Raw genomic sequence first — 21,236 nt, forward strand, 5'->3', positions numbered from 1 at the left:
TCGATAAGAAAAAAAAATACTTTGTGTAAAATATTACATACATTTTCAAAATAATTTTATAGTTACAAATAATAACAATATAATACAAATAGTAACATTATTATAAGATTTATAATAATAATAACATTACATGGCAGTACGGTGACTAGATTACCCTCTTTACGGGACTGCACAGCATGTATAGTCTTTGTCCCCTGTCTCACATTTCGGCTGGTCCGTTGAATAGTCTGGCTTTTATCCATGGTCTATGAAGGGAAGGCTTTTTATTAGCCTATAATCAGAGGTGGGTAGTAACGAGCTACATTTACTCCGCTACATTTACTTGAGTAGGTTTTTGAAAAAAATGTACTTTTAAAGTACCTTTTATGCACGATACTTTTTACTTTTACTTGAGTACATTTGTGAAGAAGAAACCGTACTTTTACTCCGCCACATTTGCAAAATTCGACTCGTTACTTTTTTAAATAATTAATTTCACACATTGGATGGATCATGCCGCCACATGACCAGATATAAAATGGCAGGCCTAGTATTTTATTTTATTTTTTTTAAATATTAAACTTTATTAAGAAACAGTATACAGAACATGTATACAATCAGAACAAAATTAACATATGCCAGGGGGTGTAATACAAAGAATTACAAACATTCAAATAATTTGTAATTACTACAAATAGTAATAGTTTTCATAGCCTTTTTGTTAAGTGATCCACTATAAAATGTCAGTACTCGATTTAGCCAAACTTTAACTCAATAGAGTTTTGTTACGGAAGAAATACATCAAAAAATGGCAACCGTCTCCGCTAACACTGAACAGGACAAACACCCTTGGCCGCATATGCAAAGCATGTTTCACTTTAAAGGAGTACAAAAGGACAGCTATATAATGCGATGTCTTCTGTGTGAGCCAAAGCAAACCGACGTTTCAGCGTACAAAAACTCAACATCTAACCTGAGGAAACATGTTGCGGTATAGTTTGCTTTAAATTTCTTTTTTTTAAGCTGTGGTTAAGTGGATGTCAGTAGTGATGGGCAAATGAAGCTTCAGTGAACACTGTAGATTTCCGGAGGAAGGGTCATAACAACCATCTGCCTCTCTTCATTGGCAGTGAGGCGGTGGAGAGGGTGAGCAGTTTTAAATTCTTGGGGGTAACTGTGACCGAGGACCTGTCCTGGGGCAACCATATCACCTTAGTTGCACGGAAGGCCCAACAGCGCCTCTACTACCTGAGGAGACTGCGGAGCGCACACATTCCCAGACCTCTGATGTTGAACTTCTACAACTGTGCCATCAGCAGCGTTCTGACGCTATGGATTTCTAGTGTGGTTCCCCAGCTGCACCAAGGCCGACCAGCAAGCACTCCAGCGGGTGGTGAAAGAAGCTGGCAGAATTATTGGAACAAGTCTGCCAGAGATCAGTAATATCTTCCCCACTCGCTGTCTGAGGAGGGTGCACAGTATCCTGCGGGACCAACATCACCCTGCGCGCCACCTTTTCCACCTGCTGCCCTCAGGGAGAAGGTACAGGTCTATACAGGCCAGAACATCCAGACTGGCCAACAGCCTGTATCCACAGGCTGTGAGGCTCCTGAATCTGCCCCCCCCTCTCTGCCCCCCTCTCACGGACAATAACCATATCCAACTTCTTAATAGCACTGAACTGGTTTGCATTGGTGCATTATATCTTTATTTCTTCCCCCTCCCCCCCCTTTCTTAAATAGACAACCATCATATCTCACAGTACAATAATATTGAACGGGTTGCATTGTTGCATTTTGTCATGTTTCTCAGGTCTTTGTCTGAATGTCCTATGAACATTACCTGTCTTGTTCTCATGTTGTTGCTAAGGATTGTCTCATTGCACTGAAGTCACACTGGGTTAAATATTTACACTTGGGTTTTAAGGGGTATTTTTTTTTTACGGGTTGTACGGAAGCCCCAAACGCAATTTCATTGTTCTTTGACAATGACAATAAATAAATACTTGACTTGACTTGACTGACTTTTCATCCAATTGGTTCACCCAGCGCAAAGCTTCTTGAAGCTTCATTTGCTCTAGTAGGACACCTACTGGACGTAAAAATATTAGTTGGCATGAATTTGAAGAGTGTGGCCTTTTGCACACAGCCTGTAAATGTCAACAACAAAAGGAGTGTGTAAAACATGTATATTGTAGTGATGGCAGTATACTGTGTATATTTATACTGGCAGTATGGAAAATGATATTTGGAAATGCTTAAAATGGAAATGATCATTTACTGTGAGGTGAGGTGTGGTTGGGGTGTGGACAGTAGTTGTGCTTTTGTAACGTTGAGGTATGGACAGCTACACACTGCCTGTTCACATTTTATTCTGTAAAAACTAAATTTTCACTGCTTTTAGGCCTTTTTAGTGGGGAGAACATAGCTAGGATTTAATGATTTAACAAATCTTTTGAAATCCTTTGTCCTCCACAATGCTAAATGGCTGTGAGTCCTCAATCACCATGCTGACCAGGTCTTCATCTATTTGAGATTGTTCTCCTGAGGAAAGACAATAAAGACAAAGCACAAATATAAATATCACACACGTAACTTATTACAGTTGTATAATATTGTTATATCATTTAGTAACATGACTGCATGCTATATTATCATTGTATTCGATGGCTCACCTGGTCTTGCTCCACAATCGGTGTTCCCCTTATTCTCATGCAAAGCTCTGTAGTGCCTAAGCATGGATGAGGTGTTGTTGTTATATCCCAGCTCCCTGGCACATAGCAAACACTTCACCTTGTACTTAACATAAATTGTATTGCACCATCAGTATTATGAAAATACATCTTCTGTAGAAATTTACATACCTTGTTGGGAGGAATAAAATCAAAATATTCCCACACAGGGGAGGACATCCTCCTCTTCTTAGCTGGCTCCATTCTCTCCTGACTTTCTCTCCTCACTCTCATAAACCTCCAAACTGTCTCCAAACTCTCACTAACCGCAACTCTCCATCAAACACCTACATTTTGAATGAAGTCTGAGGGCTTTATATCGCTGTCATATCTCCTGGCAAAGTTCGAACCACTTCATGAACCAGTCACGTGGTACAGCCGGGCAGCGAGGCTTCGGACGTCATCATTTTCAGCTCCTCCCATAAATGAAGCAAGCCTCGATACACGCATCGCGGAAACGCCCCCTCCATTACTCGACACAAGCTTTGAAGCCTCGATACAGAACCTCACATCACTAGTGTTGTAATCTCATGATTCTAATAATGCTACAGATATCTGGAATATACATTCAAAGGTAATTCTAACAAAGATAATGTTTAATGTAGCCTTAGAAATGAAGCTTTCTGTTGTCTTTTTTCCTATTCCCGTTGTGCTTTTGCAGCGCTTTTCTCTTTGTAGCGTTTTTCTTTTTGCAGTGCAGCGTCTTTCTTTTTGCAGCATTTTTCTTTTTGCAGTGCAGCGTTTTTCTTGAAGTTGCAGTGCAGCGTTTTCCTTTTTGCAGCATTTTTCTTTTTGCAAGTGTTTTCTGAAGTTGCAGTCCGTTTGGCCTCTCAGGGCCACCGTACGTTTCAGCCCAATTTAACGTCACCGTGGTAGGAATTAGAATCAAACTTATGGGAAAGGAGACCCCTTGGACATCAAACAGCGTGATGAGAACTATTGAAAAGAAAAGAAATAATCTTTGGAAAAAAATATCTAAGGAGAATTAATTTATTTTAGTCTGACCCCACTCCCATCCGCTAACATGGAGGAGGCGGGTTTATGACTTATACTGCAGGGGGCGATAGGGACGTTTTGGCTTCATTTTTGGGGAGCTGTCGCGTCGTCCATGTTTTCTACAGTCAATGCTCACACACATCACATACACTCCTTACTGCACCCAGTCACACGCAAGACAGTAATTCCCGCAACACAGAGAAAGAACTCACAGGACACTCTGCAAAATTCAAAGCTGTAGCTGTAGCATAAACAACAACAAACTGGGACTGTTTGTAATTCTGTCCTGGGGTTTATACAGGTGCAGTCATAAGTCATAGTCAAAGCTATAAATAAACCCAGCAGCTTCAAGATCATTTTTGCTCTGGCAAGATGGCAAGACGGTCATATTCACTGCTTCAAGCACCTGACTATGTGAGGCGCTCAGAGAGCGAAGATGACGAGGAATCCGCTGCATCAGTCTCCTCAGAGAATGACAGCATCTCTACCAGTGATGAGGATTACCATCCAGTGCCCGATTCCTCTTCTTCACCAAGTGAGAATGATACAAAGACAGCAGTCGAGGTAGAGCGGCTAATGGAAGAGACGGTAGGAGAAGCGGCAGACGCCGGGGCGCCGGGGGCCGAGTGGATGTCTCGTTCTGGGAATATTGAGTGGTTTCCCACTGCTGAGGAGACCATGCGCTACAATCCAGTACCCACTGGTATCACTCCAGGGCCCACCCTGTATGCAGTTACCCGCATTAGCACCCTGAGATCTGCATTTGACCTGTTTGTGACAGAAGAGATCATTCAGCTGCTGTGCACCCACACAAACCTGCATGGGAGGCGAAAGTGTGAGAATTGGAGGGATGTGGATGATGTGGAGATGAGAGCGTACATTGGGCTTTTGATTCTCGCTGGTGTCTACCGCTCAAGGCATGAAGCATCGCGTGGTTTGTGGGCTGACAAGACCGGACGGGCAATATTCCGTGCTACAATGCCCCACTACCGCTACGCCCAGATCAGCGCTAACATCCGCTTTGATGACAAGCTCGCCCGCCCGAGATGTTTCAGGAACGATAAGCTTGCTGCATTTCGCGTCCTGTGGGAAAAGTGGGTTGCTCGTCTCCCCCTGCTGTTCAATCCAGGAGTTGACGTCTGTGTCGATGAGCAGATGGTTGGATTCAAAGGTCGATGTGGATTTCGGCAGTATATGCCCAAGAAGCCTGCAAAATATGGCATTAAAATCTGGGTGATCTGTGATGTGGCAACCTCCTATGCTTGGAAGATGGAAATTTACACAGGAAAATCTGGAAGTTCCCGGGAAGTTAATCAGGGAATGAGAGTTGTGCTACAACTGACAGAGGGGCTCAAAGGACACACTGTCACTTGTGACAACTTCTTTACATCGTTCAGCTTGGCAGAGGAGCTGCTCAGAAGAAAAGTAGCTCTGGTTGGCACAATCAGGGGAAACAAACCAGAGCTCCCTCCCCAGCTTGTTCAGCTGAGACAGAGGAAGATTCTTTCATCTCTCTTTGCCTTCACCAAAACAACCATGGCAGTCTCCTACATGCCCAAGCAAGGGAAGAATGTGCTTCTTTTGAGCACAAAGCATAGGGAACCAGCAGTCAGTGATGGGGAAAAGAAGAAGCCAGCAGCAATCCTTGATTACAACAAGTGTAAAGGTGGAGTGGATAACCTAGACAAGGTTGTCGGCACCTACAGTTGTCGGAGGAAAACCAGTCGCTGGCCACTGACTCTGTTCTACAATCTTCTGGACATCTCAGCATACAATGGCTTTGTCCTGTGGAAAGCAGTGAATCCTGAGTGGGAGTCCACCAAGACCCACAAACGAAGGGTGTTCCTGGAGGAGCTGGGCTACATGCTGGTGACTCCAGAAATTGCAAGACGGCCTTGTGCCCCACGCTCAAAAGCAGCCGCTGCTATTGTTGCTGAGATACAGCAGTCAGAATCAGAAACAGAGTCTGACCCAAAGCCCATCAACAAAACGAGGAAAAGGTGCGAACTGTGTATAAACAGAAGAAGAACGGCAACCACTTGCTCCAGCTGTGAAAAGAGTGTCTGCAAAGATCACTCTGCTGTGGTTTGCGTGTCCTGCCTTCCCTGAGTACACACATGTACACACACACACACAGAGAAAGAGGATGTATTTTGTACAAACAAGCAATAAAAGGCCGTTTTTGGCATGACTAACAAAGTGGGAGTTTCTTTTATTGGGGTCATTACTCACAGGAATAAAAATGGTTTTCATGACTAGGACTGGTTTTCATTTAAAAAATGAAGTTGGTCTAAGTAGAAAAATGTTTTAATATATAATCATTTTATAGTATTCTGTAAATGTAAACAAGGGGTGGCCATTTTTGGCCACGAACAGTCTGAGAGGGAGTTTTTTTGTTTTTCTGCCACTGCAGAAAAAAACAATGTTGCATAAATGTCATTGATGCTGTTAATTATTGCTATGCATCTAACCTTCATCATGGTTAGCAAATAAATCAGATGGCATGTATTATTTAGAAAAAAACTGGGATTTTATGATTTTCTCAATTTATGAGTTGTTATGATTATGTGCTCTGATATTTAAAGGGTTAAATTTCAGAATTTTAATGAAATTTTGATTTTCATGAACAGCCCTGATGCTAATCTAAAAAATCATGTTAAAAAAAACTGGACATTTTTCTTAATATATATGAATTCTATAGCATTTTGTAAATGTAAACAAGGGGTGCCCATTTTTGGCCACGAACAGTTTGAGAGGGAGTTTTTATGTTTTTGCTCTCTCTGCACTAAAAATTACAGACCTAATCTGTAGGTGGCCACGAACAAGCTGAAAGGGTAGTGATTTTGATCAGACTCAGAGGGTTAATCAGTCTGTGGGTATCATCAGCTCTGATCCTGTTCCCCCAGCAGACCACAGTACAAACTGCACTCACCACTGCTGAGTGACAGAATGTCTCCATCTGCACATACTGAAGGATTTACAGCTTACTTAGGAAAGAGCCTGCTCATCTCCCAATAATTCCCATTTTGCTCTTCCAGTTCAGCCTGTTATCCTTAAGGACACCCAAGTTCTTGTACTCCTAGACTTGGATTCAGATGCAGTGCTCTGTACGTCTCCTCCTGCCCATAACTAACACACAGAACAATGAATGTAGTATTGACTTTGTCATAAAACCCCCCCCAAAAAAAGTGATCCAAATGCACTCTTGTGCCGTTTGTATAGTTGTATGCCCTAGTCGTTGTAGTATTGTGATTGAGATGGTGGGAGGGAAAACAAAACAGAACAAAAATGCAAAAGAAAAAAAAAAAAATCACTTTAGAAACATTTTTTTAATAATTTTTTACAAAATATACAAGTTCAACGAAGTCCCCCCCCTTCCACAAACATGGCTTATCCCATTATACATTTTATATACAACATTGTAAAAATGCTCAAAATAAAATCCTCCAAAACAAATGGGTGATCATCTACAAGGGGCTATACAAAATAGCCATGAAACACTTGATATACCGATTTACTCGAGACATTTGGCACATTTACAGTGGTGGCTACAAAAACCAGGAGGACATTCATGGCCTGCCATGTAAGGGCTTCTAAATGTCTTCATCACGGACAAGTAAAAGTTCAAGTTTAGAGAAAACCCTAAGCTGGGGAAGGATAACCTAATGACAGTGGTTGGAGTGGTTTTTAAAAACATTGCCTGGACAGTGTATGACCCAGACCTGATGTTACGTGTTCATCTTCCTTTTCTTCAGGCGTTCCCGCCAGTCCTCGGGCAGTGCCTCAAAGTTGGCATTCTTTGAAGCTTTTCCTCTGTAAAAATTGAAAAAAAGTTACATTGATAATCACTGAAATAAGAGTAAAACTGGGCGAGAAAGCAGTAAAAACAAGTAAAGCTCATTTTAAAAAATAAAAAAAATTAAAACCTAAAGTAAAAGGAAAGGGCATAACCACATACGTGCTGAGCTGCTGTTGCTTCCACTCTTCAATACTTTTCTTGTTGAGCAGATCTCTATCTTCATCACTGGAACTGCTCTTTTCTTCCTCATCCAACTCCTTCTGTATACTCTGCCACTTCTTCACCAGAGAAGGCATTTTGGTCTTACTTTTCTTGGGCTAGAGAGAGAGAAGTGTGTCAAATGGAAAACGTGAACTGCATGTTTTCCTGAATGTCATTTTAAGTATTGCATCAAAGGGACGGCTTCATGGAAAGGAATTTTTTTTTGAGAACAATTAGTCTAACAAAAGACAAACCAAGATGAACACTCCGGAATGAAAGACTTCTTGGTCAGCTGATTTTAACTCCAATACTAACCTTATCCTTTTTGGTTTTCTTGCTCTTGTCTGTGGGCAGAGTTTTTGCCCCAGTAGGTTCAAAGGGTGGCTGAGATGGTGGCAGTGGTGGTTGTGGAGGCAGAACTGGGACAGGTGGAGCTGGAGGTTCACAAGGTACCAAAGGGGCAGTGACGGCCGGCATACCCCAGTAGGCAGTTGCTGACATTAGAGGGGCTGCAGACAAGGAGAAACTTTATTGCTACTTTGTAAACATATTAAATTAACCAATTGTGTACATGTACTGTCCCTTATTCAGGGTAGCTTTGCCTTTTGTTTTCATTATGATGGACGTGTAATGAAACTTTTTTTTTTTTTTACCTGCACTGGCAGCTGGCTGGGTGTACAGAATGGGACTGCTGCCAATTGTAATGGTTTTATTCATCTGACCAGCTTTACGTTTTTGACCCTTTCCCAGGGGACCCGATGACTCGACAGCCTGTGCAAATGACAACAAATACAATATAAAGCTAAAGCTGATGGCTACTGTTCTTCTGAAAAAATGAAAACACTAATGTAATTAGAATCATAACTAGTTCCACACCTTCGTGCTAGCAGAGCCTGGTGGCAAAGGAGGCTTCCCACTGCCATCTTCCTCAGTTCCAGGGGCTGGAGGCTCTTCATCATTGTCATCATCCATCTCCATTTCCACCTCCATGATCTCTCCATCACTGTCAGGAGGGGGAGGTGGGGGAGGTGGTGAGCCTGGGGGGAGTGGTGGAGGTGGGGGGTAGTTGGATGGTGGAGGAGGGCTGTCAGGAAGTGGAGGTTGGGATGGGGACCAGAAGGATGATGGATTGGGCTGAGGAGGTAGCGGTGGCGGGGCAGTAGGAGGACATGTAGATCCTTTGTTTAAAAATAAAACAATAAAAAAAAAGGGAGATTAACATTATTACACAATTACAGCAAAGAAATATGTATTGAACAGACTTTATTGCAGTTATTTTCCTTTCCACTCCCCAGTAATTTTCTCCTAGTCTAAGAGCAGCAGCAGTAATAACAGATTTACCTGTGACACCTGATGCACTTGTTTTGGTATCCACCTGGCTTGAAGTCTGTGTCTGAGTACCCTGGCCATCTTTCAGGTCCTCCTCCTTGTCATCCTCTGTTGGAAAATCCCACTGCGAGGCACCGGTCCGGTCCTTCACATAGAAATACCGCCTGTGCTCTCTAGAGAGTGGGACAACAGAGATAGAAGGCACAAGTCTCAACCACTGGTCTACATACTTGCTGTGTAGCTTGATACCCTGGGACAGAAGGGCAAGGGAGTGGACAGTATGGCCACAATTAAGGACTAGGAATGTTGGTATGGACAGTGCTTTTAACTGTCCTGAACAAAGGCCGAATTAAGAGTGTGGTTATGGTTGTGGATAGGGAACCCACCTTGCTCTCAGGAATAAATAAACAAACAAATCATCTCTAGGTCCTGAAAGCAGCATTCAGCAGCTCACACCATGGTTGTCACATTTCTTTTGTTTTAGACAACCATTCCCTCCCAGACACAGGAAGACGCCGGGGAGGAAGTACCATTATTATTATCATCACCAGCAGCAGCAGCAACAACAACCATAGGGCATAAAATAAGAAGCACAAATTCAACTCATTTTATGTCAGAAAGAAGTAAATGGAAAAACAGGAAAACATATGAAATAGAGTTGGTCTGACCTGCTGGATTCCCGTCATTGCTCCATCTTCACCTTTTATTTGATGCGTGACACTCGTCGCTTCCAGGGCATCACTCTTTCAGCATTGCATTCAGGGGGTTGTAGTCCTGTAAAGTGCAAAGCTGTCCCACGCAACCAAACCTTCCTACCATACACCCCCTCCCAGTTTTTCCACTGACTGGACCCATAATCAGTTTACAAATGCCCTTTTACAACAAAAGGCTTAAGAGTCTGTTAAGGGACTAAGAGTCCTCTCTGTGGCAGGTGTATTTAACACGAAGCAGGCAGGCCCAGAGTGGATGCTCCCTTATCAGTGTACGCAAAGGACTGCATCACAAAAACCTGAAGAGTCTGTTTCTGGTAAGTATTTTGATCCACTCGGACTGGTTAAGCTTCTCCCCAAGTCATGTTACAAAGTCTGCAACCTCAGCACTGAGGGATGTGTAGTCACACGGTAAGATTTTTGGGGGGCTGGGGAGTTTAGAGATGTGAAAGGTAAGGAGCGCGTACCTGTCCCAGTGGCAGGACCAGCCTTTAGGGGTGGCGTTAAGTTCGTAATATTTTATGTGTTCGGCAGCTTCCTGCAGCCGGCGGCGAAGATAGACTCCATTCAGAGCGCCCTCCCTCCAATCAGCAACCCGTGTCTGGGGGAAATAAAGAACAAAAAAAGAAAGACAAGAGGGACAGAGACAAATTAGACAAAAGCCCATAAAATATAACTAAAGGGCTCAAGAGACAGATAAAGACAGAAGAGCTGCAGGATAGATGAGTAATATGGAAGAGTAATTACAGTAAGTTTCCAGAATGACACCTTATGATGAATTATTATGAAGATTTTAAATATTAAATACTACCGCGTGCCTGTGCAAAATTATGTGAAACAAAATTAAATGTTAAATATTTTAAAAGTCGCATTAGAAAAGCAGCAAATGGAAGTTAGGATGACATTGCTTAGAAAATGAATATCCACGCACCTCAGTTTGTAGCAGAAGCAGCTGAAAGTTTGAGATCCCTTTCTTATTTATCCCAAGAAACTCCATCTTGCTGATTAAGGTGTTTGCCAGTTCACCGATCTGAAACTACATTTTTTACCATTAAAATACTTCTCAAAAGAGAGTGCACAATTACTGTTTGTTAGTAATAGTAGTAGTGTTGTTACCTTGAGCTCAGGAGTTTCCTCTTTGAGCTCAGATGTCTCCCCCTCCTCCTTCACAGAAGGTTTTGAACCCATTTTGTCCTCAGAATTTTCCACTTCATTGTCTTCTCCTTCCTCAACACTTTCTAAGACTTTAGGAAGTGCTACAAGAAACAAGAGAGGCATAAAATTATGTAGATAGAATTTTTTTTATGTTATTCCACCCACTTCTCTCATGTGTTAATGTTTAAACTAACCGGCCTCTGTGTTATCCGGTATATCTGAGCTTCTACTGTTAGAGTCGGGGCTGGCAGCACTGAGGAAAGAAGTCTTCCACCGGTTCTTCTTCAGCAGAACACCACGAGGACCGGAGGCTTCTTGGCTATTCTCAGAACAAGGACTGGAGCCCCCAGCACTGACATCACCCTCCTCCAGTGCTCGTAGCTCAGCCTAAGAGTCAGGTGTTTGATTATTCTGTGTGCCAAAAGAAAGTTTCAAAGATATTCCTGAGCTGCATTAAATACACACCTTTTTCCTTTCCAGAGCCAGTTCTAACTCCATTGTGTCCTCTTCTGCCTCTTCATCACCTTCAGAGTTGTCTCCAGATTGCTTCTTGGTGCATCCATCTTTCTGGACAATGGGAGCTGAGTCGGAGTCCCTCAGAGGGGTAGAAGGAGATCCTGTGAGACGAACGCCATCTCCGTCAGAATCCAAGCTATTCTCACTCTCATCCAGGCCTTTAAGCAGTCTTTTCCTCCATTTCTCTTCTGCTTCCTTCACTTCAGAGGGGATCAGAGGAGCGAGGAGTGCTGCAGCAACTCCCTGGCGCTCTTCCTCTTCACTTGTGAGGCCTACAACGCTTTCAATTACCTCCTTTAAAGAAAAACACAGTGCAAGTCATATTTAGTATCAAAGTGAGAGTATTTAAACAAAACAGAAACTAGCTGAATAGGGGACAGATGGAACATGCCTTCACTTTTGTCTCTTTTGCTGATGTTGTTGTGGCAGCAGATACAGCATTTTCTTCTGTGCAATAACCTGCATGAGCTGTGCCATTTCCATTGACACTCGAGCTATAAATAAAAGCAGAATACCCACAATTATCAGGTGTCAGAAATAAACATAATTTTCAAACACTTTGTTTAATACTCTTAATGTCTCCTACCTGTTGGTATAATGTCCCAGGCTTTGCACCTGATCAGCCAGATAGTGTGGCAGCTCCCAGGACACTTCATTGGTCAGTGTGTTCCAGTAATAATAGCAACCAGAGTTCTCGTCCCACACCTCCTGCCAGTCTCCCATCTCTACACCCACTGAAATACAAGCAAATACATGGGACTTTAAAAACCACCAAAACATAATCTCAAAAATTAACAAACAAACAAAATAAGACAAAAAAACCCTCCAGTGTTCTCAGTTAGAGCAAAGAAGATATTAACAAATAAATAAATAAATAAATCGGCTGCGTTTAATGGTTAGTAGACATCAATATCAAACCGTCCCTTTTGAAAGTAACCACTGCGTGATTGATCTCTTTATATAATCAATGTAGCACATTGTTAAATACTTTATGTAATCAAGACTATAACATTAGAAAAATACAGTTTTCTTTTCATATGAATATAAATACACTAATATACAAATTATTTTTGGTGAAGAAATATAAATCAGTTCACTAAGGACATGCACACTTGATATTTTAATGGAGCAGAGATAATTACCGCCGGCTAGTGAGTACTGTGTATTGTACTCAAAGTCTGTGCCTTGCTGATTCTGTCCTTCACCAGCAGCTGGCTGCTGAGTATTAACCTCAGGTTTGGGTGGAGTAGCACTTGGAACTGACTGATGAGTTGGTGCATCATCTGAACTTGGCTGAGTTGTGATTGCATCAATTTCCTGCAACCAGAAAACACAGACAGCAAGTTTTTAGTTGCATGAATAAACCACACGGGTCAAAGCACTAGGCTTTACATAGAGTATATGATTTAATAATGAATAAGGAGCTCAGAGAGTATAAAATCTGCATAAGTTATTTGAAAAATCAGGAAAAACAAACAATTTTATAAAGTTATGAAGTAGAAGTTGACTTTAACCTACTTGTCATTAATCTACACCTTTATTAGCTCAACATAAATAATAAGAGACTGGCTTACAGTATCCTCATCATACTTACAGCCATGAAATTGGCCAGTGTGCTGTCGATGTCACCTGACTGATTGTGTTGAGAATTTGCGGCTGACCGATGAGAATCTCCCGCATCCTCTTCGTCGCTATCCTCATAGGCTCCGAGCAAAGACAACCCCTCTACAAGGGAAAGCAAAAAAAGCTTTGTTCAGCGAAATGAAATAAAGTCTTGAATCTGCTGCTTGAGAATGACTGCAGCAACACACACGAAAAGAGAGAGGGAGAGAAAAACACTTCACCTGTAGCTTTTACTGCTGGAGCCTTGATGTTTGTGCGTCTCACGAATCTATGCCCATCCCCATCCTGTTCATCTGGGGGAAAAAAACCAAAGTTTTGTAGTAAAGTATTGTCGCTTTTAACATTACAGGTATTCATAGACTAAATAAAAAGCATCACGGTCTAAGGGTATCGATCCCACAGATCATTCCCCCATTTCTTTTTGGCTAGCTGATCCTATCCTATCTTCTAACATATTTTGTAAGATAAAGTGATGATGTTACCCGAACTGTTAGCTTAGCGCACTAGCCTATAGCTTCTGGTAGAAGCTAAAATTAGAAAAATAATTCATAATAACTACAGCTCTCAGCTGCAGTTTCTCAGCGACGGTGTATATTTGCAGCATATGTTAAGTAACTGGACAGCTAAATATAAAAATAACAGTATTATTGTAATTAATGATAATCAGATGAGCCCGTTGTTCGCACCTCAGGTATTTAGCACTAGGCTAGCCTGCCGCTAACATGCTACTGAGATAAAATACCATCAGATCCCGAGGGCGCTTCTTCTCTCTCTCCAACATTCACGCCGCGGTTCCCGGGTGGGGAAAGCTGCAATATAGTTCTCCGACCGACGGCTCCTCCAGGGAGGCGACTTTTCTTCCCCATCTCTGTTTATGTGTTTGCAGGCCTGCTTCCTTCGCTGGCGACGTTAATTACTGCTTTTTTTCTACGTCGCTGCTTCGAGCTGGCACAAAAGCTTTTCACTTCCGGGTCACGGTGTAGTGTTTTGAGCATAGTCTCCGGAAATTCACTGTGTAACCCGGTAGGCTAATTTGCTATCTTAAATTCACAGTCTGAGTGAAACCAACACAGTCCAGACTTTAGAAAAACAGGATATTTGTTTTTGCCGAGTAGTTTATTTCGCCCGTGACGGTAGCTGCAACTATCACGGTTAGCGTGTAGCCGGTTAACCAGACTTGAAATGGAGGATAAGCGATTACACGGTTATGGAGGAGACCCACCCACTGATGCATCAAGGTAGGGACCTTCCGCTGAGGCAGTGGTCCACGGGACTCCAAGGAGCAACGACTGTCCAGAACGGGACCAGAAGAAGGTCGGTGAGTTCCGGGTCGGAAACATTCGGAGGTGCCATGGGACCACTTCTGCACTGGCTGCACGATGTGGCGGCTGTCACGCTCCTCAAAGCCCGACGGACACTGCTTCAGGCAGCCATCCTTTTTTGTGTCCTAGTGCTGCTGCTCTGGGTGTCCATCTTTCTCTATGGGAGCTTTTATTACTCTTATATGCCTACCGTGAGCTTCTCCACCCCAGTGCACTTCTTCTACACTGCTGACTGTGATACCTCGGAGACGAGACTTTGCTCCTTCCCCACAGCCAACATCTCTTTCATGAAGAATGGCAGAGATCAGGTGATGGCCAATGGTCAGCCTTACCGAATATCTTTGGAGTTGGAAATGCCTGAATCGCCAGTGAATGAAGAGCTGGGTATGTTCATGGTAAAGATGTCTTGTTATACCAAGGGTGGAACGACTGTCTCATCAGTTGGAAGATCTACAATGCTGCATTACCGCTCTAAGCTTCTGCAGACTATGAGTACCTTAGTGTTCGCTCCTCTTCTCGTCACTGGCATGGCGGAGCAGAAGCAGCTCATAGAGGTGGAGCTATTCTCAGACTTCAAGACCAATGCTTATCAACCCACTATTGGTGCAGTCATTGAGATCCACTCAAAACAGGTTCAGATCTACTCATCTCAGCTCCGTATCCACGCTTACTTCACTGGTATTCGATATGTTCTGTATAACTTCCCCCTGACATCTGCAGTGATTGGCGTAGCGACCAACTTTGCCTTCCTCAGTGTCATTGTGCTGTTCAGCTACCTGCAGTTTATATGGGGTGGACTCTGGCCTCCAGATCAAGTGAGAGTCAGGGTTATGATGGGAGACGACACCCGCATCCAGCAGCGGAGAGAAGAGGTTCGAAAGCGCATGGAGAGGGAAAACTCTCAGAAGGAACTTAATTCTTCTAAAGTGACTGGATCTGTGAGTGAGTCATCTGATTTTCAGGAGACTGGCACAGGCACTGAGCTGTCAAAGAATGCCTCTGTAATCCCAGATTCCTTGGGGCCTGATGTTCCAGATAGCAAGGAAGAGGAGTCTCATGAGTCTGATGGGCCAGAGGTGGAAGAGAATTCTCCACCTCAGCTGGGTGAAACAGTACTACGGCAGAGACCTGGACCCTGGATGAGCCTTTGAACCCTGTCACCTCACACAGTTACAGTACCTGTAGGATATGCTTATATATTCCATTATCACTCTTTAGCAGTTTGAATGTGATTTGGCAGACCGTGATAGATTGAAGCATACCTACTGTTCCAATTTGATCAAATTCACATGCATGACTGTAATCAGTACTAGCCACATTGTTTTAGCTGGAACACTTCTCATTTTGACAAGAGGGGGTTTTTTTTGTAACTTTTAGTGCTGCTTCTTTCTTTCTTCTGGACTTACAATTCTTGTCTTTGTTACATTTGAGTTTATTCTTTCCCACATCAAGAGGTGCTACATTCCAGATCTGGCTTGTCTAACAGTATTCTCTATCGTCACGTAATGCCAACAGCTTAACACACCCTTTTAAGTCAGTTCAATCTCCTCATGTGTTACCCTTACTTCTCAGTTCAAACATCATTAAATATGATGCCACTTTTGAAAGTAAATGCTTTGCAATTGAAACAAAACTGCAAAAGACTGATGCATTTTCTCAAAGGGTCATTGAGAGACCAATTAGATTTGGAAATTTTGGTGTAAAAAGACAGCTATGGTAAAAGGTGCAAAGAGCCCAGCCTGAGGGATCTAAAAAAAATTATGTTTTGTTTGTTTGTTTGTTTTAATATTATAAATACATGTTCTTTTTCAGTGTACCACATGACTTACCTAGTGTGGCATATTTAGTTAAAGCTTGACTCTTTTATACAGTTGTGGTTCATTCTATGAGGTCTTTATTATTAAGTGCAGTTTGCGTTCTGCTGTTTGTTAAAAAATATTATTTATTTAGTTTTCATCACGACCAAGCACCAGAACATTTTAGATGGGTCTTTTAAGTAATATAAGTTTATTGATACATGTGAAACTTTCTTTATTTATCATTAATGACTATGGAGAATAAGAGGAATAGTAAAGTTACTGTAGAATTGAAGCTGATGTTAGTATGTGGCTCAGCCTCCATGTGTTTAACCTGCACTTCAGGGGTGCTTTGGATCCAAGTAAGTTTAAGTAAAGGAAGTGGGCAAGTTGTGTTTTCGTTGGACTTTGAACCAAAGATATTTATGTATGTAATATAATGCACTCATAATCTCTCATCTTGTATCCTGAGAAAATACGAGTAGATGTTATGTGTTAAACAAATTAAACACAGTTAACTTCTTTATTGTCACCATAATAAAGCAACTCTAGCTACCAACTGAATTTTTAATTCCTATAGAGAAATCTGATGACTGTCTTGCAGTCTTACAGTAAATTACTTAATAACAAATTTACATTACATTACATATACATTTGAGAAATGTAAAATCATCGACAAGATAAGTTAACTTGTATCTCCAGTAAACATGTCCTGAATACTAGGTTTTTAACATTTTAAACAAAAATATGTTTACTTCTTTTTGTTCCAATCTCTTGTACAGATACTTTACTGGAAATTCTAAGCAACTTCTGATGGCTAGTTCCAGCAGGGTACACAAAGCCCAAACTCGTTTCTTCAAAATGACAGTGAATTACACACTTATCAGATCTCAATCCCATAGCACCTTTGACATGTGGCGCTACAGGAGATTTTTATCATGTGATGCTATCATGTCAGCATAGACCAAAAGCTCAGAGGAATGTTTCCAGCATCTTGTTGAATCTATGCGAATTAACACAGTTTTTAAGGGAAAAGCAGATTGAACCTGGTGCTAGCACAGTGTACCCAATAAAGTGGTCAGTGAGTGTGTGTGTGTGCAGAGAGAGCAGCAATGCAAACTCAAATGGTTTGTAATAAGTTGTGATCTGCAGATACTTAAAGGGTTAACGTTGATGCTGTTGGCTTGTATTAAGCATGAAATCTATATATAGGTATGTGTCACACTTAAGCATAGATTAAATAACATTACAGCTATTGGTTTGAAAAAAATCCTGCAACTTCACATGACGTCTGATTTTGTTATAAAGGTAAAAACGTACCAAAACTCTGGTGAATGCTTTTGAATGACTAAACATAAAGATGTTTATACATTCACAAACCTTCAAATTTAACTATACTGATTTAAAAAAAAAAAATAGGTGATTAAATAAGATTAAATAAGTTTATTCCATTGTTACATTAAAACATAATGTTAAGCACATAAAACATAACAAAATCAGATTGATATATATGTAGTTTATAATAGGACCATACAAATGTAAAAGATTGCCTAAAATCATAATAAATACTATAACGTAATATAAGTATACATTTAGGTAAAATATTATGCATTCATATATTTAAAAAATCAAATACATATTATAGAATAATATAAAGATCTATGAAAGGTGGAAGCACAGAAACCAGTCGTAAATAATCACATTTCCAGAAGAAAAAACAATTTCAAGCCCTTTCAATCTTTTTTTTTTTTTTTTATGCATTTTGTTTAGAAAGTTTCCAAATGCCCAGATCATATATCGTGGAATTACTTTTAAGCTTGTTTACAGAACATTTTCCTGGTACACAGGGGAATTGCAAAATTGCATGTATGATCTGTTTCAAACCAGAACCTTACAGCAACGACATTATGGCCCATTAGCAGTCTTTATTCAAAGCCACAGCTCCAATCTAGTCGATGAATTATGCATTGGTCTGGATACAGAGTGCACTAATTGACTTAAACCATCCATCTCTGGTATTAAAATCCTCAGCAGGTGCAGATACTATCTTGCACTGCTGGAACAAAATGTTTTCTAATGCTTTGCACTGTAAAATCAGAAGTCACAAACTGTGAATTATACTGACTATAAAAGTATAAAAGTAGAAACTAATTCTCAGATCACTGGACAGCAACAGCTGCATGGCTGATTTACTAGAATAATGTTAATGCCTGTTTTGACCCATTGCCTTGCAAACATACTATGTGAACTTGGCAATACACAAACAATATAATACATGCAACATTCCAGAGGGAAAAGATCAATTAAAAAGTTTACGGTGTTGAAATGAATAATTTCAAGGCATGCAGTCTTTTTATTTTGTTTTTTTAAATGTTGCTTTTATGTCGTGATTCAAATATCCCATTTTACAGACTATGCATTTTGGATTTCATTACTTTATGGCCTTTATAAGGACAGTTCAATCCAAAATAAAGTCATAATCCTAAGATATGTAAATGCTAACATAACTAGTATATCTAAAACTAGCCAACTCTCACCAAACAATCTGATAGACAAGTAGCACAGCAGGCCAGTTGAGGGTGTGTGTGTGTGTGTGTGGATTTAATTTAAGAGGTGAACTTTCCCTTTTAAATGATTGGCTTTACCATATATGGACCAAATACCATCACCCTGACGGTATTTGTCATGCCACTCTGCTTTAAGTGCTCCAGGACGCCACTCGAGCCTGGCCAGTCAACCCCGCCTCCCCACAGCTGAAGGTCACTTTGGTCCTTAACCTTGAATGTTCTGTTGCTCTTCAGAATGGACTTCGACAACCTCAGCTGTAGTCTCACTTGCTGCTTTTGAAGCATCATCTTCCTGCTCGTCATCTGAGCTATCAGCCCATCGCCCAACCCTTCTGACTCCCTCACCCACTGCTGGGGCATTAACACAGGGGTTGTGGTCATAGATCACAAGTTTTAACCCCTGCATGTGAGAAAGGCTAGGAAAATGACGTATTCTGTTCCGATCTACATCAACAACAGCCAGAGAGTGCATTTCAAGCAACACTGGTGGGAAATCTGGCAGTTGGTTCCCAGCAAACCAAATACTTCGCAGCTCGTGCAGCCGTCCAAATTCTTTGGGTAAACTCCGTATCTGGTTATATCCGAGGTGCAGGGTCTTTAGATTTGAGAGCTCACAAACAACCTTAGGGAAAACAGTGAAGCAATTAGTCTCCAGCCACAGAGTGCTAAGTTCCCTAAGCTCTCTCAGCTCTACGGGGAGGTGATAAAGCCTGTTATTACCCAAGTAAAGAATACTAAGCTGGGGCAACCTGCATATGGCTAGTGGGAGCTCCTCAAAGCAGTTAAAATCGAGGGCCAGAAGCTGCAGCTTTCTCAGGCTCTGCACTTCAGCCGGTAAGCTGCTGAGGTTGTTGTCACTCAGGTAAAGCTTCACCAACTCATTGAAGAGACAGGCAGCAACAGGCAGCTTTCGCAGCTGTCGGCTACTCAGGTCCAGGGTCCGATCTAGTGGCATCTCCTTCAGGTCCCCAACTAAGAAGCGCTGGCAGCGTTCAGAAGGAATGAAGGCGAGAATACTTCTCATGGCATTGCCCATTTTTCTTACTGTTTCTGCCACAAGACTGTTACTCGACATCCATCTCCTTTATCTTCAAGTGAATTTCATGGTGTTCCATTAACACTCCTCCACTTCCCCTCTGCGTTTATTCATCTTGATAATCAAGAAAAAAGAAACAGTGAAATCATACAACAGCTTAGGAAGGAGGATGACACATCAGTTATATTATGAAGTGCATCCTTTAATGTAATAAAGGGGATGTTGTGTCAAGGTAATATATAATAAAATTAAACAGAAAAACATTGTAAGTGTTAAGATGTTCATACAAAAAATTCAAAATACCTTCTTTCTAATGTCTTGCTGATGATATCCAGTATGACTCCCAGTATCTCCTACAGTAAGCCATTTGTTTATCCAACTTAATGAGCTGAAAACTTATTGTATTCCCTGGGCAGATATTTCCCAGTGCAGTCCTCTCACTATCTCTCTGTGGCTCCAAGCTCTGCCAGACTCTCATGGCTATAGCAACCACTAGCTCTCTCCTCCCCATTTGTGCCTAATGACTTTCCCCTCTTCTTCTCTGAGATGACAGAGGTGGGAGAGAGAGAAACAGGGAGGGGCAGGGTGACATGGATAAGCAGAATAAGTGCTTTGTGATGAAAGAGCAACAAAGGTCATTTGCATTCTGCTGTAATCATCCCAGAGGCAGTCTTGGGTGGAAGCCACTGGGCTCAACAGGTGAAATGTTCTTAGCAATTTGCCAGTGTTTGCAGGGATATCAGATTACTTTGATTAGAGTATACTATGTTTTCAGTTATGGAAAATCTCTGTAGATCTGTGTTTTGCCAATGCCACATTGTATAGTCTTGGAAATGGGTTCATTTAAAATCAACACATAGCAGGTCAAATCCTCCAAATCCAAACAATCTTCATGCAAGCTTATACTCAAAGATGAATATCCTGTAAGTAAGCTGGATATCTTACAAGAGGTGTGAAGTGTCCATGCTATCTGACATATCTTCATTGGGGCTATTTTCCAACTAGATAAAAATTAGGAAGGGATTTCATTGTCCTTATCTGAGGGGGCAATAGTTGACCCTCATCTGCTTTCACTCACTGACACACTGTTTTTATCACTTTCCCGCAGCCACTTACTGCCAGAGCACAATAGTGTGACTGTCATAAAAGATCCTGTTCATATTAAAAATCTGGATATCTCACAGGAAGGGAAGCACAGATATAATATATGGTTCCAGGGTGAAGTAACTGGAATGGAAACATAATTAATTTTATACCTGCCTTTTCTACTGTAAAACCCATTTATTTCCCCCCCTTACACTAGGCTTACTTGTTGTTCCCAAAGCTTTCAGCTATGTCCAGTTCTTTTCCTCAGCAGATAAATAATGATGATTGATGGTTTGCCAAACACTTTAAGTCTAACTGATAAAGGATCATTATAACAGCCTTAAGACGCCATCTGCTGAGGAAGTCCATACAATGTGGTTTTAAGTTTCC

The 21,236-nt window shown here is 41.5% G+C and overlaps 4 protein-coding genes across 4 annotated transcripts; 2 read left to right on the forward strand and 2 right to left on the reverse strand.

The window, feature by feature from the left end:
- The first annotated feature begins 3,437 nt into the window (after window positions 1-3,437).
- LOC102289587 (piggyBac transposable element-derived protein 4) lies at window positions 3,438-6,363 on the forward strand. The gene has a single exon (XM_005947412.3). It carries the CDS (start codon window positions 4,079-4,081, stop codon window positions 5,813-5,815), a length of 1,737 nt encoding a protein of 578 aa, XP_005947474.1. The 5' UTR covers window positions 3,438-4,078; the 3' UTR covers window positions 5,816-6,363.
- A 653-nt stretch (window positions 6,364-7,016) lies between these two features.
- Window positions 7,017-14,000, reverse strand: fnbp4 (formin binding protein 4). The gene is made up of 17 exons (XM_005947413.2): window positions 13,782-14,000; window positions 13,261-13,332; window positions 13,011-13,141; window positions 12,559-12,733; window positions 12,003-12,150; window positions 11,808-11,910; window positions 11,366-11,710; window positions 11,095-11,287; window positions 10,862-11,001; window positions 10,677-10,781; window positions 10,213-10,346; window positions 9,048-9,208; window positions 8,583-8,884; window positions 8,360-8,477; window positions 8,022-8,215; window positions 7,665-7,822; window positions 7,017-7,519 (listed from the first exon to the last, which is right to left on the reverse strand). The coding sequence occupies exons 1-17, from the start codon at window positions 13,903-13,905 to the stop codon at window positions 7,435-7,437; spliced, it is 2,688 nt and encodes an 895-aa protein (XP_005947475.1). The 5' UTR covers window positions 13,906-14,000; the 3' UTR covers window positions 7,017-7,434.
- Window positions 14,001-14,041: 41 nt separating this feature from the next.
- LOC102290185 (seipin) lies at window positions 14,042-17,564 on the forward strand. The gene has a single exon (XM_005947414.2). The coding sequence runs from the start codon at window positions 14,247-14,249 to the stop codon at window positions 15,510-15,512; it is 1,266 nt and encodes a 421-aa protein (XP_005947476.1). The 5' UTR covers window positions 14,042-14,246; the 3' UTR covers window positions 15,513-17,564.
- Window positions 17,565-17,694: 130 nt separating this feature from the next.
- Window positions 17,695-20,321, reverse strand: lrrc10 (leucine rich repeat containing 10). Its single transcript, XM_005947415.2, has 2 exons — window positions 20,064-20,321; window positions 17,695-19,874 (listed from the first exon to the last, which is right to left on the reverse strand). The coding sequence occupies exon 2, from the start codon at window positions 19,797-19,799 to the stop codon at window positions 18,930-18,932; it is 870 nt and encodes a 289-aa protein (XP_005947477.1). The 5' UTR covers window positions 19,800-19,874; window positions 20,064-20,321; the 3' UTR covers window positions 17,695-18,929.
- Between the last annotated feature and the right edge of the window lie 915 nt (window positions 20,322-21,236).

The sequence above is a fragment of the Haplochromis burtoni genome, unplaced genomic scaffold (assembly GCF_018398535.1).
Source record: "Haplochromis burtoni strain Fernald_Lab_line unplaced genomic scaffold, NCSU_Asbu1 Contig_526, whole genome shotgun sequence".
Classification (NCBI taxonomy): Eukaryota; Metazoa; Chordata; class Actinopteri; order Cichliformes; family Cichlidae; genus Haplochromis; species Haplochromis burtoni.